The 22,698-nt window shown below is 39.8% G+C and overlaps 2 protein-coding genes across 5 annotated transcripts in view; one reads left to right on the top strand and one right to left on the bottom strand.

Moving 5' to 3' along the window:
- Window positions 1–628: 628 nt before the first annotated feature.
- Window positions 629–2,889, top strand: LOC132862218 (cytochrome c oxidase subunit 4 isoform 2, mitochondrial). The gene is made up of 5 exons (XM_060894143.1): window positions 629–764; window positions 1,637–1,736; window positions 1,937–2,098; window positions 2,299–2,430; window positions 2,569–2,889. The coding sequence occupies exons 2-5, from the start codon at window positions 1,637–1,639 to the stop codon at window positions 2,700–2,702; spliced, it is 528 nt and encodes a 175-aa protein (XP_060750126.1). The 5' UTR covers window positions 629–764; the 3' UTR covers window positions 2,703–2,889.
- Window positions 2,890–4,828: 1,939 nt separating this feature from the next.
- bcl2l1 (BCL2 like 1) overlaps window positions 4,829–22,698 on the bottom strand; it is a 20,871-nt gene continuing 3,001 nt past the window's right edge. For 3 of the 4 annotated variants that reach the window (XM_060894139.1, XM_060894138.1, XM_060894141.1), the window contains exons 2-3: window positions 22,207–22,698; window positions 4,829–6,469 (exon numbers count right to left, since the gene is read on the bottom strand). The exon at window positions 22,207–22,698 is cut by the window's right edge and continues 315 nt beyond it. In XM_060894139.1, coding sequence (XP_060750122.1) covers window positions 6,329–6,469; window positions 22,207–22,698 — 633 coding nt within the window. In that variant the 3' untranslated portion in view covers window positions 4,829–6,328. Of the gene's footprint in view, window positions 6,470–15,851; window positions 15,897–22,206 lie in introns of those variants that run through there. The other variant, XM_060894142.1, reaches the window with a different exon arrangement.

Below are 22,698 nucleotides of genomic sequence, written 5' to 3'. Positions count from 1 at the left end.
CCATTTAATTATGCACAGCATGCATATGCAAAACCAAGAAATGTGTATTACAGCATGTCCTCTAGGAACCAGGGCTGGGAACTCACAAATGTAACCAGCTAAATTTATCCTTCTTGTAGCTCATAAGGCCTAGTGAGCCAAAGGGTTAGTGTTTTATGTAGAGGTCTGTTTGCCTTAGGTGACCCTGAACGAGCTGTGTTGCCAGGAAGAGATATTTCACCTCAACCCACTGAAATTAAAATGACAAATTTTTTTTAACGAGAGGCATTAACAGTTTCCATGTCACAGGATATAAACCACTTTTTTAACGAGAGCCTTAATTAGTTACGTGACCACGTCAATTTAGCAATTAAATACGTGTAATTTAGAATTTCATTTTAAATTCGTATTTAATTGTAAATATAAATGTACGTACTCTCATAGCTGTGTTTAAATGGGTTAATTAGACTAACAGTCAAATAAATATCTTCCCACAGGCCTGATTGGGCTGTGTATACCTTTCAACGTGTTATTTGTATTTATATCGACCTCTGGAAACGGCTCTCAGTATGTAGGCTCTAAATGTTTTTTTTACAATTTGAGTTGGTTTGAGCGTGGACTCGGTGCACCAACGTGTTTGGAGAGAGATTGTGATATAAATCTGGCAACCCGCAATAGTTTTAAAGGCTAGGCTCGCGCTCTAGGAGGATTTGAGGCAACGTTACATTTTTTATATTCGTTCGATTATTTGTGGTGTGTTTATACCCCTGTGTCTCAGTGCATCCGTGAGTACTTTTATTCAGATTTCCACCAAAGAGGGTGTTTGCGACGCGTGGCACAGTTTTAATGCGAAGTTGTTGCGCATTTTTAAATTTGATGAAGGCCGCTTTGGTTTCATATCAAACCTGCATGAAAATGAAGGAAACCAGTGCAGCTTACTTATTAACATCACACACAAGGAGTTATAAACATTTGTTTTTGGTTTTGTATAAAAGCAGACATGCATGTTCTAATTGCAACGAGAGGAAAATGCAAACAAGTGTAAAAAGATTTTTTGTTTATTTTTGGAAAGTGCGTTGGATTTTAGTTTAGCAGCTTACATTGTGTGTTGTGTTGCACTGCTTTTATTGGACAATAAAGCCGCAGTCAGAATATTAAGAAAACGAATTATTTTAGATGTTTCTCTAACGACGTGTTGTCTTGGTTAATGTAAGAAGAGCGGCTGTTTATTCTGGCGCACTGTTTGCATTTGGACTAATGCCAGATTCGCCCATTTTAGTTGCGTATTGCTGCGCGCGCGCTTGCGTCTATTAAACACTTCGTTTTTACACGTGTTTTTCTTTCTTCACTTATCCTTGCTGTCTGAAAAGTGATTCCAACACTGAACAATGTCCAACTTAACATGTCTCTGTTGCACGCGTTGTGATGCCCCCCCCACACACAGGACGAGCTGATGCACATAAATAAACAACCATTAATTAGTTTTTCACTTCTTATAACCTGAAATTGAAGGTTAAAGCTGTGATCCATAAAATTAATTATTAAAATTATTAAACAGAGAAAAAGATGATTATATTTGGATTTGAATAAGTAAATCTATCTGATGTTTAATGTATGAGATGAATGTGTGTCCATGAAATCATCCTTTGTGTCTCAGATGCTGTGCCTGACTGCAGGACGGCTGAGGACGCTGTTGTCCAGAAGGGCAGCGGCTGCTCTCAGCACCACTAGTACCAGGATGGCCAGTCATGGCCAGGGTAATAGTTATATTGTACTATCTGCTTCCAGTGTACGTTATGTTGCTATAAACATGACTTGGTGTTAGTTGTGTGTCCAGTAGGGGACGCTCTTGTCTTAAGCTAGGGTAAAAAGCAACGGTTATGACCTCAGAGTGTGCAAGTTCATATTTTATTCAGTTGCACTACTGATGTTTACCTCCGTTCCATCCTGACTGAAGTGTCACAGCAGACTGACATGTCTCTACCCTTATACTACGATCGTCTGGACTCTCCGCTACCAGACAGACCGTACAACAATACCCTTACTACTACCGAGAAGAGTTTGAAACAGAAGGAGAAAGGACCATGGAACAACCTTACAAATGAGGAGAAAGTTGCCTGTTTGTATTTCCTCTTTCTTATTCGTATTTTTTTGCTCAGAATCACAAACGTGCATATATTTGATAACTTTTGCTCATGTGATAATACTTTTATATAATATGTAAAATCTGGAACATGCTTCAGTAACATTACATTTTGTTTTGTTCCCAAAAATTTAAGGTTGCCAATAACTGATATGTGGTTTTGTTGTACATCTCAGTGTACCGGATTATGTTTAAAGAAACTTATGCAGAGATGAAGAAGCCCACCAGTGAGTGGAAGACCGTGCTGGGTGGAATCTTCTTCTTCATGGGTTTAACTGGCCTGGTGGTGCTCTGGCAGCGCATCTATGGTATGGTGGACCATACATGTCTGAGTTAAAGTGAATTAAAAAAATATCTCAAAATTGAGTAGTGTGCTACTGCTGCTGAATTTATTTATTTATTTATTTATTTATTTATTTTTTTTTTTTTTTCTCTTTCTTCCTCAGTGTATCCTGATCCTCCTCACACTTTTGATGAAGAATGGGAAGCTAAGCAGGTGAAGAGGATGTTGGACATGCGAGTGAACCCAGTGCAAGGTTTCTCTGCTAAATGGGACTATGAGAAGGGCCAGTGGAAATAAATTTAAAGAGTCGTTCCAACAGCCTCTTCTGTTAAAACCAAGGTGTCTGTCTTCAACTGTCCATGAAAATATCTAAAGAAAAATATACTGAATTAAATTCTCTCAAACTCTTGAGAGGTGATGCTCTGACCCAATTTTTCTGCCATTAATTGTTGGAGTATTCAATAAACTCTTGATATGGAATAAATCAGTTTCTTATGTTCATTTTAGAATAATCTTTTCTACCTCTGTATACAACCACACACATTCTAATGACCAAAAGCACAGACATTCTTTATTTGATTGGTCTTTATTCATTTTGATGATATCAGACATTAAAAAACTCCTAAGACATAAAACATTCAATTAGGGGCATGGTGATGTTTAAATAAACTAAAAGCTTTAAAAAAATAGTTTCTTTTTTTGTCTTATTTTCAGTTGAACATAAAGTACAAGTACACATTAACAAAACATTTGAAAGAAATAATGGAGTTTAAGGCCATAGGAAAAAGAACACTATGTGTTATAAATATTGTGAAGACATCCAAGAGGCTTTAAATATTTTAGCTATGCTATTATGCTACTCTAAAAGTAATTTAAGTTACCTAGTTTACATAGTGTCCTGCCAAGGTCTTCACTCTACCAAGCTGTTCTTACACACACACACACACCATAAAACACTCAAGTCTTTCTCATTTAGTAAACACACACACACACGAGTGCGCGCGCACACACACAGCATACAAGCAGCGAATTTTCTTTATATGGAATGCATTCTGTTAAAACAGTGTCTACAGAGCAGCTGTAATATAGATTTTCGGGCAGTTGTCTTCTCAGCATGGTTCAGCTTGGTTTGAAGTAAAATGTTTCTCTTAATTAGTTACTCTTGAATGAGATTGTGACTATATGGTATATATTAATCCTATTCATATATTTAGTTATGAAAAAGTAGCATTTGGAGCTGAGCGGATTTCTATTTTAGCTATTCGAATGTAGTTGCATGTAGTTCACTAGATCTGGTATGAAAAGAGCATTGATTTAATTCCCCTATAGCGAACCTATACAGAAAACAGGAGGCTGTTTGGGATTCAGTACAAGCCAAAATAATGACAAAAATGTACCCGCTAAACAAACACCATTAATGTGATCAGACAGAAAAATGTTAAATGCATTTTGAAGCGAAGTATGTTGCTTCTGGTCACTGTAAGGTGCAGAGCAGCAGGCGGCCTTACTGAGTGACGAGCAGCTTGAGCCGCCATGACAGCAAAAATGACTAAGTTACAAATAAACACAACAGTACAGATGTAGACATGCCAGGTAAGAGTAGGACATCTCTGAGAGACTGCCTGTTGGTCCTAAAGGCTCACAAATTAAATGAAGAGACAATTTATATTTGCATACTCAGGCGCTGCAGTAGGAATTTTGAGCCCACTGCCTTGTTAATCCTGACAGTTCCATTCCCAGGTCTTTGCAAATAGTCCTTACCTATGGAATGAGAAATATGCCACTTCAGTCTGAATTTGTGCCTTAATTTGAATTTGTAAGTGATGTTTTCTAGTTTGTATGGATTGCATGTGCACACGGTTTTAAATTCAATTTTATATTAAATCAAGTTCACCCATTCATCCAGACAAGAGGTCAAGAGGATCTAGAGCCTAGCTTGGAAACATTGGGCATGGTGAGAGGGTCACACTGAATGCAATGCAAGCCTATTGCAGGGTAACATGAACACACACACTTGCATGGTCTCTCTCTCTCTCTCTCTCTCACACACACACACACTCTCACTCACACACGTCAATTTAACATTAAACCACTGCATGGACCATCATGTTTCTGGAATGTGGAAGAACACCAGAGAACATGGAGGAAGACTAATGACTAGGAACTATGAGGTTGTGACCACTGTGCCGTGCAGAAATTATTAAATTTATGGTGGTATGATCCCCATGTCAAATTCAGTTCTTCAAATTTCAAAAATGTGTTCATAAAACACTACATCTGAACCTGAAGAACTGCAGAGGGAATGAATCGATGATTATAAAATTGAATTTGAAGCCTTGGTCACACATTCACCACGGAATATAATTTCACTTTGACTTTAAAACATCTTCATTTTCTAAACAATTCAAATAAAGGCATAAAAATTCAGATTTATACATTTTTAATAGAGATTTCAGCAGACATTTCTCATTCCATGTACACCTTCAACTCCTTTATAGCACGTTAGTGCACAGTAGATGGTAATGCTGTTAAGATTTCAAGCAAATCTGGGCTAAATGCTAGAAAGCAATGTGAAACATTCATTCTTTTTTAAATAGCAAAATAAAACACTCTTCGCTGTAAATAATCAAGGACGTACACTTACACTAGAAGCACCCACCGACTCACTAACACACACAGAAAAATAGCATTTCAAGAATTACTAGAAATCACTGGCTGATAAATTAATTAGAACTAAAGTAAGCTAGACTCAACTAAGCATCTCATCTACAACCTGCTCTGATGGTGTTCTCAACTTTTAAAGCCAAGTATAACATAGACCACCATCAAAACCACACAAGACACAGTGGACTCTTGTCGAGATGCGTTTTAATCTAAGTTTAGTCAATTACACATTACGCTTTTATGATGCAGTGTGGCAACAATAACAGAGAGGAAAGGGCCAGCTCTAGCTCTCATTACAATACTCCCAAAGGTGTAAAGAAAGTTACCACCAATTTCAACCAATTTAGGTTTAATAATGAACATAAAGAAACACACAATGAAATTTAACTGAATTGCTCTTTAATCAGAACAGGCTCACACAGTATCTCGGTGAGCACTTGGTAATCTAGAAAAATGAAAAGCTTCTGACCCTCATCATAAATCCCACACGTCGTTTCTGGGCATGTTTTGGACATAAAGCCTGGAACTCTACATTAAACTACAGAATTATCCAGAATTTATCTTCAAAGTTGACCACATGGGTTAGGCAAAAATCTGTCCCATCATTGTCGCGTACTGGTAAAGACCCCACATGGGAAAAGCTCCCACGGTGGACTCAAAAAGGGCTTGAACTGTAGTGCAAGATTTTCAACATGTCTGCTAGTTTATTTTACAAGCATGACTGAGATTCCATTTAGAACCTGTGAGTAGTAGCTTCACTTAAACTCCCCTCTCAAAAAAGCTCTGTATCATTGCTACTTGCTGTCATCTTTGAAGATAAAATAATAATGTGTAAATATTTTTTAAAAGACTAAAGCAGTAAATGATGAGTTTTAGTTAAACTCAGAACAAACAGAAATAAGCTGATCCGTTTGGAAAGTCTTTGAAAATCAATTTTAAAAAAAAGTGACTTAAGTAATGCAAGTCATGATATTGAGCAACATCACTGTTTTTGGGCCAGAAAGTCGTGTTTCACCAGGTTGGGACTGTGTATATTATAAGTTTACAGTTGTGCTTGGGCCACTCACACGGCCCACAATGCACCGCAAGAGGAGTTGGAGGAGGTGGAGTTAGGGTGTAAACATGACAATGCTTGGCAAAGAAAAACAAAACAAGTACAAAACAAAACAAAACAAAACCAAATTTTGCTCGGTAAAAGTTCCTTCATGTATGTTTGAGGTGTATACTGGGTGGAGGCCGATGCTGTTCTTCAGTAATCTTTACAGGCGCCTCTGAGCGAAGAAGGAGCCCAAAGCCACCGCCATCACCAGCGCCAGCCCTGCCAGCAGCCACTTGCCCCTTTCCTGTAACTTTTTGCTCTCTGCTGCTGAATCACTCCCATAGATTTCTGCAAAGCGCTCCTGTGAAGAGAGAGAGACAAAAAATCCATCAATCTGCAACATCATATTTACCATCAAGTGTTGAACACACGAATCCGTAGTGGGCAGGGAATGTGGGGAAAATTCTAGAAAATGCTCTATGTTCTTTCGAGAAAATTCCTGCAGCAGCAACCCACTGTGGATCCTACAGCCAATCGTACGGCTTCTTTAAGGACCTGCCCATCACAGGCCTCCTTCTGACACGCCTCTTCCTCTAACAAGCTTGTGTGTGGTTAAAATAAAATTTAACCACCAGAGGGCGCACGTCCCTTTACACAGGGTTACAGGCTTAACAACTGGCTTTTAGAGCAGAATTCTATAGCAACCAGTTTTATGCAAAGTGGGCTTAAGGCTTGAACATGTTTCCAAAGAGAACAGCAAACAAATGGAGCATGCTCTCTGACTGAGCTTCAGCTGAGCATGTCAGTCAAAATCATGTGAATTTATTGCTCGGATTTGCCTGTCTGAGCACATATTGCAATGACATTTTCTATTCCATCCTTTTCTCTAAACAAGTCATATAGAACTGAGATTTTTTGGTTTTCTGAAGGCTGTGTACTTCCTGTGCCTTTCTCCTCTTCATTGCCCAACAATGAGATCAGGCACATGTCAAATACAGCAAAAATATTTGGAGCACGTAACCCTGCTTACACCTCACGCTGTAGTCATGCAGACTGATGTCATCCCCCAGACTTGCCTTTCGCCCCCGATCCTGTGTCTGTCTGTTCTGGTGTAATAGTCAGAGAGAAAAAATGCTAAAAGGATTAGACCAAAATGTGTCTGTGTATAAATGTATAGATTTTTTCCCCCAATGATGAATCTAAAATGAGGTTTATTACAGGCTAGATCTCACATGTCCTCTAACATTTTATTCACTCAAGAAAAGGTTTGATGCTGGTTGTCAGGGTCACGTTAGCATTCACACAAAAAAATGGAATGTGGCCATACGTGTCTCTGAATGCCTCTGAATGTCTCTGAATGCCTCTGGTGTGTCAGCACAGAATTCAGCCTGTTCACACCTTAACTTAATGCTGTCCATTTGTCACAAGATCACAGAAACTGACGATTACAGACATGTTTAAGCTGTTTCTGGCTATACTAACCATTTGGTAATAATTATACCACGATGTTGATTTCTCGAATCTGATTGGTCAGACGGTGCGCATTATTTTTGTTCAGACAGTAATACCAATTGCTACATAAATAACAGGTTAATATTAATGCGTCTGTACAAGTCCCTGTGTATGAGCTGTTACTATAGAAACAATAATGTGTTGGTGCAATCAAATGCTCCACATATTCTAGGATTAATAATAAATGGATTTTAAAAACAAGTGGTGAAGTGTCATGTGGCCTGAGGTAAAGCAGCAATTTGCCAATGACTGCAGTTTTTAAATTAATTACAGAAAAACATTTCAATGTGTTTTGTAGCTGTTTCAGAACTTTAGTTCGTTCCACGCAGAAGAAAATAACTGCAGCTTGACGATGTTATGTGGACACGGTACTATTCCATGTATAAGCTGTTCCTATAGAAACACCACAACGTTAAAATGAGTACTGTCGGAAATGCTGTCGGAAACACCGCTCTGGAAAATGAGACAACTTCTAATCGATCAGTATGCAGAATGCGAGAGCGCTGTGGTGGAAAACGATTTTGACAACTGAAAAGATTTACAAGATACCCTCTGATCCTTTACCATAAATGGAAACAAAATAATTAAATAAAAGATGATTTGCAGCCATGGTTTGTGACACAGATACGCTGACCATCAAACCCACTTAGCAGCAGGGTACAAGGTGTACACACACACACATGCACAGCCAAGAGCAGAGACAGAGGGAACATTGTCTAGCACTTCTGGGCAAGGGTGGCTGAAGTGGGGCACTTTAAATCCTGTCGCATTTGCAGCAGCAGTGTCAAAAATAAACTATACGCAAAATGAGGAGACCAAGACAAAACAGTGCAGGAGGAAAGATAAGGTGGAAATAATGTGATCAACCATGCTGAAAGGGTGATCAAAGGTTTCTGCTGGCTAGAGAGCTAGATTATGTGTCTTTAAGCATAAAGTAAAGAGAATTAGAGAGAATTTCTTTGGAAATTAATGAGAAAGGGAGTGGCGGTTGAGCACATGGGGTGGTGGCAACTGATAACGTTTCACAAGAGTTAAGAGTGATGTGACGATGTCAGTTTGCGACCTTGTAACTCCTGCAGACCTGCAGCTCAAAAGCACATCACCGTCAAACATACCATCAAACTGTGAAAAAATAAATAAATAAATACTGAGCATGTATCCATCTGGCACACATTGCTGTCAAGCACATCAGTAGGCTCAGCTTGCAATAATAAGCATACCTGAAGCTACGGGACATTCCTGCACACAAAGCTGTACTGAAAACAAATACTGTGCTTTACAGAGCCACTATTCATTCAAGCCAAGAACACACAGAACCACACGTTAAACCCAGAGAGGACAAGGATGTTCTGATGATCACGCCACATGACTCCTCATGATCAGCTGCTTTAGAAAGAATGCAAATATTGACTGAACTGAGGCAAGGTTGTGTAATGTACACTGTCTCATGCACACCCATGGGCTAGAACATATTGCATACATACAAGGTGAACTGGTATGTAGGGAATGTGTGAGAAAAGTAGGCAGGAGTGCAAACAATGGCATGTGACTTGCCTTGCAACGTCAATCACTAGGTGCTTTTTTTTTCCTTCTTCATCTTTGCAGTGAGTCAGTCGAATCACTCAAATAAACGATTCATTAAGATTCACTCCCCAAAACATTTAGCTACATGGTTTGGCTAAATGTGTGCTCTAATTATGAAAAACATCTTAACTGGAGTAAAATAACTCAGTGTGTCTGTATTTAGAAGAATTATTTTTCACACCCAGCCCAACCCAGACTATTACTGAAATAGTGGAAATTTCCAGCTCTGACCAAACATGGCAAAAAACATCCAGTGAATATGAAAATGTTGTGATGGAAAAGTTCACTGACTTGAAAACAGACACACTGAAGACACAAATCTCAGTCATAACCAAATCAAAAGCAGCTTCACAATTAACAGATGTTTGATGACGGGTAAAACAGAATGTGAACTTACACAAAATAAACGTCTGAAAATCATAAAACCAGAATAAAGGGACTGATTCTTATAGCGGAATGATTCAGCCTTTTCTAATGATTCCTTATATAACACGTATCTACAGGGAGGTTGAAGGATACAGTTCTTTCTAATCAGACTTGTGTATTATTATGAAATAAAGCTAAAATATTAAATCTTAAACCAGCAGTCCAGCACTTCATAGATCTAATCTCACTGCAGTTGAACAGTATGTGTGATTACAACAAGCAATAATTCGGACAATTTTCCTGTACAGAGGAAAGAACAGAAAACCTGATCTCAGATCCTTAATAATAAAGTTTTATGAAGTCTTTAGGTAAATGTGTTTATACATCAATTTCTATAAAAGTAAAAGTTTTTGTGTTACAAAAAAGGTGAAGCCCAAAATAAATAGAAACTGTACAGCCCATGTTATGGAAAGTTGCATAAAAAAATTGAAAACAGTTTGTGTAAGACTTTCTCTCTTTATTGTTCTTTCTTTATTGTTGAGTTATTGTACCGCTTGTAGGTTTAGCATTGTTTTGTAGATAATGGACTATTTTAAACACCTATTAACTGACTACCCCAACTACTGCCTTTGGGATTACATCAAGTAAATTTTGAGTAAACAAGTTTTCCTTTCTTTTCTCAGGACAGGGAAACCTGGTGAAATGTTTGTGACTCAATCACTGCTGCATATACACTCCATATGTGACGGGTTACAGAAAAAGTTAAATACTGGAGTGTTCTCTTACGGCAATATAACATAAAACAGTACACAGTGTCTGTGACTGGCAACGTAAACAACAAAAAAGATTAAGATTCTTACAGTGCACTAAACCATAAAGTGCTCTTTGAGATTCCACATGTGCAGCAGACGTTGGTTAAAGGACACAAACACACGTCAGTTCTTTCTGCTTGCTGATCATGTACAGTGTTACTCAGACTGGTCATGTCCCCTAGTCACGTCTGTCAGTTGATTGAATCCTGCTTCGTACAAGTAGTGAACATGTCCAAACATGTTTGCATCAATACCATCCAGCACACAAGACATCGGGAGAGAAGGTTTCCTACACTATTCTTATCAACCCTTAAGGCTTGCACGGTATAGTATGTACTATATAAACGGTGATTGTGGGTGGACGATCACACCTGCACATAAAACCTCATCTGCCAGGTGCCTGAAGTATCGTAAAACACCCAAAGGATGGGTGAGTTTAGAAGATGTGTGCAGTGGGATTGCTGCTGCTAGGCAGCCGTGTCTGCAAACATCTCTCCAGTGCACAGAAAAAGGGGCTCAGGCGGAGCCGGGACGAAAAATCACAAAGGTGCAATTTACACTAGTCTATATTACCACGAGTATTTTCTGTGATCATGAGCGTATAACATTTGACATATCTGTCAGGCACATATCAATGTAGTGTGTACAGTGTATTTATCAGCTTTGCATTTTGAGACAAAGGACACACCCACAGGATATACTGCCATTAAATCATTAAACCGAAAAAACAAAAAACAAAATGGTAGATGATGTTTATCATTATTTATATTGTAGAATTAAAATAATCTCGGTCAATTCAATCCCTGACGGCACTTCCTAGCTATCGTATTTGCATAGAAAAATAGGATCACAAAGTGTACACAATGGAAATAATGAAACTGCGTCTGTATGCCAGGTATAAACATGAGTCTTTTTGTTAGCCAGATGATATTGAGCTGCATAAGCAAGCTGTAATGGAGACACAAAGAGACACAAGATTTCTCAATCTCTCAAAAAAAACAAAAACCTTGATCTCAAATCAGGAATATTCCCTTTAATTCATTAAGAGTGGATTTACGTGATCTAGTGACCTGGGAGAGGCAGAGACGACGCTTTAAGATGCTTTGTGAATACGCACTACAATGGAAACAGAGGTATGCTCTTCCTGAAATAGGAAAGACATAAAGAATAGAAAGCTAAAGTTGGCAAGAGAGGAGGGGTAGGGAGATATCGCTGGTACATTGCCAAGGTTACAGCAGAACTGTACGCAGTGTGGCAACGTATATGTGTGAGTCACTGATGTCCTGAGTGCTTCAAGAATGAGTGCACTGGGAGGAGTAATGATGCAGCAATATACTGATGGAAACTGATGACTGATGTCTGAAACTGTGTGTGTGTGTGTGTGTGAGTGTACAGAAAGTGTGTGTGTGTGTGTGTGTGTGTGTGTGTGTGTGTGTGTGTGTGTGAGCGCAGAGAGAGCCACAAGTCAAGCAATCTCGGTTTCTACACTATTGCAATACAGTGACCCCTTGACCTCTTCTTACCCCACTGGTCACACACACACACACACACATACACACACAGACACCACACACACACACACAGAGTATCAAGTACTCTGGTGTGGCTCAGGCAGGTCATTATACCAAAATAGAAGCCATTATCTGTGTCATCAGTCTGGTACAGGATGCAAAAAAGGCATTGGTTCGGCTACCTTAGGTTACTAAAGTAGATATTCCTTTAAGACATTTAAGATATGATTTTTTTTTTTTTTTTTTTTTTTTTTTTTTACAATTTTGAAAAGTTAGTCATCAGACAAGAAAAAGCTCAGGTTTTGGTTCTATGGAAAGTGATTAGGCTTAAAGGTGGTAGCTGAAGCAAAGGTCTGCTAGTTTGGTATGTAATCATGTTAAAACAAGCTACAAGGGAAACAAACAAATGTACGATTATGATTGTTATCCACAGTTGAGAGGCTGTTTTAGACAAAAAGGTCTAGCAAGTTGTTGGTCAGCCTTTCAGCTATCCCGGAGGTGTTAAATCCTCAGGTTGCTGCTAAAAGATGTCATTTGAGTCTTACTAATGTCTTTATGTTCTGCTGACCACAGGTTACTGTGTGTTGTCCTAACAGGGGAGTCATATGTCAGTTTCGTGGCAAACAATCATTTTGTCAGTGTTCCCACAGGTCTAGAAAAGACTGATTAATCATGGTCAATTGTGACCACTAATTAACATGGCTCGTAATCTGTGTGTGCAGCAGGAGCTAGGATTCGAAAGCGTGTGATCTTGTTACCCAGTTACAGCATCACGGTGCGTTACACGTGCGTTATGCTGAAACATGCTCTACAAAGTGGAAACTTTTGTTTTACGAAAGGCAATAAGGAGTCGGGACTTTTTCTTTTGGCTGTTAAACCTACATGTCCACAAGGCAACTACAAATAAAAAAAAATAATAAAAAAAAACAACATCTGCTTGTCCCAGGCTCCAAATTTGTCCCGCCCCGAAGCCCTAAACTGGATTACAGAAATCTGAGAAACACAGAACGCCATCGCTGTCCCTGACTGTAACTCAGTTCTATTTCAAATTCATCATGTTTTATTGGATAAGCTTAACAGAAACAAGCAGAGCTCTGTTCCACTTGTTCCCATGAGCCGGCCCCCGAACAGAACAATCAGTGCTGGCAGGAAGGGCAGAACTTCCTGACACTAACTGGAATGCTGCTTGTCAAAAGTTTTTTTTATTTCAGGCAGAGGGACAGAGGTGGAGGAAATCAGTTGATCTGAACCAAAAAAGCTGCTCTGAAAGGTGACATGACCCTGGAGAATTGACAGGAAAGCAATTCGTGGATTTGTTCGGGTTATTTGGCTCAGTACATGTGACGTCACATTCACAGAATTGTTTAACACCAAGGCACGGCTGATTATGTAAAATCTGGTAAAAGAAGATGGCTTTCAACGGTCATAGAACAGGATATGTGACAAGATGGGGTTGCTGAGAATTACAAAGCACTTTCGGAACAGAGCAGGATGTGTATGGACGTTTGTCCCTGTCTTTGATCAAAGTACATCAGTCAATAAGTTGGCCTGTGTTTACCAGAGTTACATCATCCCCAATAGAGCTTGTCATTTTCTTTAATCCCCCACAGGTCAATGACATCAGCATGATTCAGACCATCGTTTATGGGCCACCAGACTTTCAGAGAGGTGAATGTGGTTAACAGTGTGATTCCTGCCACTTTAGCTTTAACAGTTTTTCTGAAGTAATGTCCTGTTACAAAAAGAATGACCCGTTACAACCTTGTGTCTCTGAGACAATAGTTTCAACCGGACATATCTCGCACGTCTTTAAGAAACAGGCATGTGGAGTTAAGCCTTGTGTACAGAGCATTTTCAGAGCCAACTCCCCCATGGTACAACGTCTTCTTGCACACCAAGACAACCAGCACCTAGATAACCGGGTTGCTCGCTCAAATACAATTCATGCTACACAGAGTACAAAGATTATTATACAGCCATGAAAATAAACTAATTAAATGTTTGCCATTATGATGATTTTCTAAAAGAATTAAAGTTGCTATGGCACTGTGAGCATGATAGAACTGTAATACGCGAGGTGATGGTTTCTAATCTTTATTACTCAAACATCTCCATTGCTCCTGGGTGTGTTCAGCATCCGCAGTGGTCATGCCAATAAAGCTCTCCTGAACCGGTGATAGAATGTTAAGTTGTTGCTCTCTTGAACAGCAGAGGCGATATTAAAGAGAGGAAAGCATCGAGAGTCTTTTTTTCCTCCATCACTGTGCTACACAACTCATCCCTTCCACTATTTTAGGTCACATCTCTAGAGCTTTGTCTAAAGGAGGGTTCCTTGCTGTTACTATGGCGATATCTGTGTGTGGCTTTGTGTGTGAGGAGGATGTTATGTAGAAGTTAAAGAGGAGATTAATAACGGAGAATTGTGAGACTGTTCTCCATCTTACTAAGGAGATGTCACCTTCAGTTCTCGTAAGGTCAATCACACACACACACACACACACACACACACACACACACACACAGCAAAAATAATTAAATTCTAAATATTTAAAAATTCTATACATAAATAGAATTAGAAAAAAAAAGGAACTATATGAGTAATCAGCCCTGTTGCAAATATTAATCACCAAAAACACTGTTACTTCATGAGCTTATTGCTTTTCCTATTTACAGAATCACTTTTATTTAAGTAAATATAAAAAATGTATTTGAAAATAAAATTGACGGATATAATTAAAATGTGCCATAAACTAAAAGCATCCTCACTGGAAAAGGTATCATAGCTATATAATTTGCTCGTAAATAGTTCAATGGCCTAAGACCTATCAAATAAATAGTTAATGATAAAAGTTAGAATCTACTTGTAAATGTGCCTCATGTTTATCAAGGATTATTACACTAATAATGTATAAGGAAAGGGAAATTAAATCCATATTTAAATTAAATACAATTATTTAGAATCCAATCGTCAACCCAGGCTTAAACACACTTCTCCAGTCCTGTAGGTCTAGTACATTTGTTTACTTCATTTCTGCTGTTGCCTTTGTGACCTAATGACCATGCTTTTGCCTGCAGCGTGTTTGGGAAGCAGAGAGCACAAAATGATCAGAGCACAAAATGATCAGCACACGCCGTGACGGCTCACATGGGGAGCTTGCGATCGAGCGCAGAGATTGAGCAATAAATAAGGAATAAAACAACAGAATCTGCTGTTCTAGAAACTTCATTTTTGATTCGTTTTTACAACAGTTATGATTTTTTTTATCGCTTCCGAGTTCCTGTTATCGCTTATATTGCACCAGTAATAAACTGTCACTAGCCTCTTTTTTCTCTCTCTTGACATTCGTAAGATAGGGAAAAAAGGATCGTCTGTCCTGAAGACTCTCCCATGTCGGAAACATACAGCTTTACCTTATTTGTTCAAAAATCTGGACAAACAGCTCACAGGCAGTATCATATTTAGAATAAAAATGTATTTACACGGAGCGTCTGCCATACAAGCACCACTTGTTACTATAGAAACGATAGCGTATTAGTACGAGTGCACTAATATGAACATGCGCTTTGTAGCAATGTTGTTATTGGGAATGAATAAACACCACATACAGATAAATGAACACCGTAAAGCAGACATACAGCAAATCCACTGGGACGTCTAGCAGGAAACAGACTGCAGGCTGTGGATAATAGACACACACAGACTGTGTGTGTGTGTGTGTGTGTGTGTGTATTTTCCAGACTCATAGTCATGGTATGTTAGCACCATCAAATCCATGCCCAACCATGCCTGAACACATGAGCACAAAGAGACATGTTATCTGAGAGGGAGAATGAGAGAGGAATTAAAAAGCCAGAGATTAATGTTGTGAGGCAGCCATGAAGGAAACTGCTAGGAAAAATATAGTGAAAGACAACTGATTGGTGAATGGCACTGATGAGCTGCATCCTAGTCACATTGTATTAGTTACTGGAATTAATTCTGAGTCTCAGATGAGCTCAAACTCTATGAAAACAAACAAATAAATAAATAAGATTTCCAGCCGAACGTTTGTGGAAATGCAGCTTTTTTTGCATAACTTGAGAAATCAAATTTTTGTAAATGAACCAGTGAGTCAGACACAACCCGAACCCTATCCTGATTTATATACGGCGGGTCTACAACCAGGTCAGAAACCAAAAATGGTTTTCTCCAACATTTTATCCTTTCTTCACGAAGGCGTGAGAAGCTTTCACTGTAAATTTTAGTTTAACCACATGGACACAGAGTGAGCATGTCTACTTTTATGTCTGTGTTTTAGAGTTATTGATTGGCTGTAACTAACATACATCTTGAGGAATAAATACGCATCACATACATCTTGAGTTTTGGATACCAAAAATGAAATAAATAAATAAACAAAAACAAACAAACAAACAAAGAACAACCCTCATTATATTATAAAAAAAAAGGCATCAAAGTTGACAGATGCCCAATTTGCTATCAGCTTCAAGTATAAGCAAGAATTGAAAGAAGAGATTGCTGCAGGGGCGGGGTGCAGACGACGGAAAGAACATCACGGAGGGAGACAGAACCATTAGAAACATAACAGAGCTGCTGGGAGGAGACCTGGAGACGTACTGTAAGAAGACAAAAAGGAAACTGTGGGAGTGATACAGTGGTTCGGAGGAGGGAAGAGAAAGATTGAGCAGGCCAGTGACATGGCCTTGTGGAGAGCAGGAGCAGGAAAGAGAGAAAGGAAGCGAATCAACGAGTGAAAGTGAGGAGAAACTGCTGATGGTCCGTTTTCTAGATGAAGCCGGCTTGAGCAGGAATTCTGATTCAGCAAGGGTTCATGTACATAACACACTAGTGCTCAGCCACAGTCTCAAGATGTTTGAATATGTAGACATACACACACACACAACATGGATCCGCAGTTTCATCAAAATCAAGATAACTGAAGAATCAGGAGACTAAGATGCACGATCGAGTCAAAGAGACGGTTCATTGTGAACAATGAGAGTCTTAGAAATACACGTAGAATAAACAAAATCTGAAAACAAGGGACTTTTATACTGAGGTGAAGTACACGCAAAGGACAAGCTCAAGACAGTACGGATAATGCTCAAGGCTAAAATTAGAGAAAAATGGCAAAACATCACAAGTGAATAAAAGCACAGACACGTTTACAAAGCGAGTAAGCAAAAATCACACGGAAGTGAACTGAAACGATTAAATTGTGAATCGCTCATTATTATCACATAATAATGAAATAAAACCACACAGAGGGCAGGTGCAATGCTAGTCATCGCTGTTACTGTCCGCTGATGTTGTTGAGGATGCTGACAGTTCAACGTGCATGTGGGTAAAGAAACGAACACACAGTCCAATCTGAGCGTTCTCGCTGGTGTAGGATGTGTCTGATCTAGGATCCTATATGGAAGTGACTTGGGTCTGATTTGAGCAGATCTGATTTTTGTATCTGCACAATTCTGAAAAACAATCTAATGTGATTTTTTTTAACTATTACTAGTAATTCCTTTGCATCGAGGCACACTGACCTGCTCTTCCCTGTTATTGATGGTCAACTTAAGTCCCATGATGCTGGCTAATCTCAGTGCAAGTGCATTAGGAGGTGACATCAGAAAGCTGCACATCATTCTTCCACAAGACTGAATATCTCACACACACACACGTGTGTGTTTCTGAAAATGTGACAGACTATTAATAGCAAAGAGTGGAGCTGATGCACAGTAGACTGATCTGTTGTGCGAGACCCAGTTGTGCACAGGCACTGTACAGTGAGGAGGGGAAAAAAAAAACACTTTTCTGCTGCAATGTAAGGTTCATGTACACACACATGCACACACACACACACACACACACACACAGTGACTCACCTCAGTGGTGACAAACCACAATCTGTGAAAAGCAAGCAGAGAACTGTACACAGACGCATGTACGTAGATGGACACACGTACATGGACACACCACTTATTTCATTTTCTTTACTACTGAATCTCATGAAATAAATTAAAATCGATCTTTTACAAATGGTGTGTATTACAAAAAACAGAAAAAACATGACAGAAACAGAATCACCTTCCCCTCTCCACCTCCACACCCATGCTGAAATGGATCAGCCCACCTTCTCCTTCTTACCCAACCCCCCTGCAAAACAACTCAGAGGAGTGGTTTACCCTGTCTAACATCTTTTTCTTTATCCTCACCACTTTCCCTGTCTCTCCATCTCCCGCACAGACACACTGGTGACGATGCAGCAGCACCCTAAACCTCACCATCTGTTTACTGCCATATACACTTAGTCCATACACACACGCAGGAAAAAAAACCACCAAACATGACACACACACAAAATCACAAATATATCTCAAACACTGGCCTTGATTTTTTTCACTAACCATCAACAGCCGAGGATTGTGACCTTGAGAGCGAGGATGAAGTTGCGACAGGATAAACAGCTGGTGCCCTCAGAGAAAGAAAACACTAGTCTAAATAAAAAAGGGGGCTGGGTTGATGGGATGTGTTTTGTGTAAAGCTGCTATGTCTGTGGGGGCAGCGATAGGGGATGTAGCGAGAGATCAGTCATTCATTTAGATCATCCTCTCTGTGTTTAGCTATTGGCTATGGCTTGTTTACAGTCTCTCAGAGCTCTTTACCTGGACCACTGCAGGGTGTGTGTGTGTGTGTGTGCGCACATGATGCATGTCCTCTGTGTCTTTGTTTACGGCAATCACGTGCACAGAGGGTTTCCTCGCACATTACAATGTACAGCCAGACAATAAATCAAATAAGTACTGGAATAAAGAAAAACACACACTCCCTTATACACACAACATGTGGGGATAAATGACAATCTTAATTCATATTCACATGCAATGCCAAAAAAGATGAAAAACTGCTTAGTGTTGAGGAATGTGTACGATGCAGAACCACAGAGTCTACAGAAAACTGGAGGGAAATGATTTCTGCTTCATGTTTAGAGCTTGTTAAAACAATAGATAACATGGAAAGAGCAAACTGGACTGAGTGTACTTTCATATTTTTCACTTTATTACTTAGAAATGAAATGTGCAATATATATATATATATATATATATATATATATATATATATATATATATATATATATATATATATATATATACACACACACACACACACACACACATATATACATATATATACATAGCATTCACGATAAAGTGATGATTAAGGAATATCTATTAGTATATACCTGAGTTACACTGCAGTTACAGCTGCACATAAAGAGATGTTAACCCTTGTTTATCAAAACACAGACCTAAAAAACAAAAACAAACCAAACAGAAACTAAAAACAAATTCCTGGAAATGTAAATGTTCAAGCAGAAATACTGTATACTGCTGTTGTACACAATAAAAATGTATCGGACAATATGAGGGAAATGGAGGGATGAAGAAGTACAAAAAGAGGGGATCTATGGTGACGACGCACACGTGTTGTTGCATGTCGGATCTGCAACACGTTTACCCGCGTGAGAGAAACAGACAAACAGAGAGACAAGGAAAGGGGGGGGACCATGAGAGTGAGAGAGATAAATAGTCAGAGATGCAGAGAAAAAGGAATGAGAGCAAGAGAAAGTGAAAGTGAAGTAGGATGGGAAATTTCAGTAGGTTGAGGCAGGGTTTGATGATGGATCTACAGAGCATATCCTTTCACAAATATCTTACACATAAAGCCCTGGTCATCTGAGAGAGAGTAAAAAGAAAAGAACTGTAAAAGAACTAGAGATTTAAACAGAAATCAGAGATATATTTCTCATTATAGAGACAGCAATTAAAAGAGGCTAAAAACAGCCCTTATTTAAACACATGCTTGAGTGCATCCTTGCTCGGCTGTGTAACTGTTGGGGTGTGTGAGTGAGAGTGTGTGTGTGTGTGTGTGTGTGTGTGTGAGAGAGAGAGAAAGACAGAGAATGTCGTCCTGTGTCAGCTATACTAAAGCTCTCATTAGCACAATGTCCAAACAGGGTTTTTCACCCTGGTGTCACCACACTCATCCCTTCCAGGCCACCCACTTCCAAACACACTGCCTGTGTCCTTAATTAATCACACACATATGCACACGCACACACACATACACTGAAGGATGAATAAAGGACAAAACCTCCACAAATACAGTAACATCTCTCTCTTCTATCTTGGTTTCTCTTTGCCACATTCTACCCACTGCTCCTCTTATCATTCTCAAACTCTCAGCTTCAAGATGATGTTCGCGATTTCGGCCTGACTGAAGAAAAAACTCCCTCCCTCAAGCAATTCACCTCACGTGCACACAAACACCACACACAGATAGAACCACAGGTAACATGGTCCTCAAAATATTAGTGCAGATTCTTGATCATGCTTCTCAAGGAGAGACAGAGAAAGGGAGAGTGAAAAAAAGAGTGAAAAGACAGACTCACGAGACACACCTGCAGCCATCAGCTGTCAACGGCTTCCCCACAGACACGTGTACGTGTGTGTATACAAAAAACTGAACCGTAAGTATAAAGTGAATCAGACAGACAGAGTGATGTGATGAGTGATGGTGGTGTAGTTAACAGTCACCCAGCCCTGAATTCAAGATGACTCCATGCTGGAGTATGCAGTGCTTATAGGGGATGGCTTTTCTCTTTCAGACAAAGCTGCACTTCTCCACCATGCTGAATAATTGTTTGGGTCTTTAGTGCATGAAAAAAGGGCATACAGGTACGTACATGTCTGGTTTGATTGGCTGTAAGATACGTTAAATGGCCACCAACACCACTTTCAGCTGTAGAACCCAATACTAGATCAATTCTATCCATTAACCAAATTTAACCAGCAATTAACTAGGGGCTTGTTCTTAACAGGGAACCATTATTGTGCCTGTGTGTGTGTGTGTGTGTGTGTGTGCGTGTGTGTGCGCGCACGCGCGAGATATCGAACATTGTAAGTGAGTCACTGAGGGTAGTTGGCCTACATTCAGTATGTTCATGCACCATATTTGTGCTTGCCTCCTTCTTGTCAGACTTACAGACCTACTTTCTCTTACCACAAAGGAAGTGACATCAGAAACACATGCCTGCTTCCTTTCATGTAAGAAGAAGTGAAATAAGTATTTCTTTGTTAAAACCCACGTGATGACTTCATTCAGCCATTTTTGGCTCATTCAATGCTGAAGTCACTCACTAGAGCAAGCAGGAATTTCTTTGCAAAACAAAATCCTAATCAGAATTCTGTGTTTCCCCAAAAAGAAGAAAAATAAAAATAGTGTAAATTAAAATGGGCTACATCTTGACTCAAGTTTAGATCATGTCTGGTATGTTGACATTTTGTTACTGAGAATGGTTTTGACATCATGTCCTGCAACAGGAGGGAAATACGAGTCCGTGTGGAAGCGTTTCATGTCTTCTGATGCCTCGGAAATTAAGTTAAACTCAACTGAGCCTCAAGCAGCACCAGCAATACAAGTTATCAAATCAGAGGGACTCAAAATAAAACAGTGACCAATCAAAGAATACAGCCTCGAAAATGACCTTTCCTATCAGACAAGGACTTCCATAACATATCCCCAGTGGACCACCCATCGTCTCACCACAAAGAGAAAGCACTGCTTTTTATATCGTCTGTCCACAAAGCACACCGCATATGTCCTCACTGACAGCATAGGTTTTCATCCTCTGCTTAGTTGACCAAAGAAGAAATCAAAAAACACAAAATGGGGAAAAAGCCAGGACAATGGCATACCAACAGGGAAAACAATAGAGCATCAGGGGGACCATCCCCTCCACCCACCATATGTAGCTTACACGTGATTCTGTCTGCTGTGCTCGGCTTCATTCGGTTACGATTCAGCTGAAAAGCAGCCAGGATGATCAAAGCTCAGATGACCATTCTCTGGCCTTTGCGTTATCTCTCGCTTCTTTTCGCCATTTCGTGCTGCTTAAAGTCCCCACCCAGACCCAGGAGAGGACAGACACTAAAAACAGCTCTCATCTCAACCCAAGGGGGCAACAAATCAAGCAAATGCAAAACACGTTTATACAAGTACTGGATCTAGCAGCACAGCATGATCAATAACATCTGATTTTGCTTCTTTCAAGCCCTTAAACAAGCCCTTAGGCAATCAGGATCCCTAATCGGGAAGAACACACATACACACAATAAAGCAACACACACAAAAACAATCACACTTATCGCAGCAAAGTGCAAAATATCAATGGAAATAACACAATTTATAGTGAATGTCTAAAATATAAGGGTGAAAATCACCAGAAAGCTTTTGGATGATTAAGCATTTCACCTACCCATCCTCCTTGCTCTTGGATCCAGGGCTGGATGTTGGTGTCCAGGTAGATGGTCATCCACTCTGCGATACGTGGCACTAGCGTACTCATCTCCTTTTCCACACACTCGACACAGAGGGCACCTCCGAACACAAATAAGCCCACGATCCGCCCCCAGTTGACACTGTCGCGGAACACCTCGTGCATCACACTCGCAAAGCTCTGGTACACAGTGACTGGAGTGATATGCAACTGTGACGACATGTCACTAAAGGCGCGGGTATATCGCTGCTCAAACTCGTTGGCCGAGTCACGCAAAGCCTCCTTTACTGCCTCAAGGCTCGCAATGTCGTTCACCTGCCCCTGGCGGGACAAAGCCGGCGATCGCGGAGGAGTCCCTGCTGAACCGGTCCCGTTTACAGAGCCATTAACAACCGATGTCGGTGTCTCCAGTTCGGCCGCTCCCTCTGTGTTCCCTTCCTCCGCTTGGCCTCCTTCAGTTCCATTCGCATT

This window comes from Tachysurus vachellii, chromosome 19, assembly GCF_030014155.1.
Source record: "Tachysurus vachellii isolate PV-2020 chromosome 19, HZAU_Pvac_v1, whole genome shotgun sequence".
NCBI lineage: Eukaryota > Metazoa > Chordata > Actinopteri > Siluriformes > Bagridae > Tachysurus > Tachysurus vachellii.
This window is presented reverse-complemented; position numbering and strand designations above follow the sequence as displayed.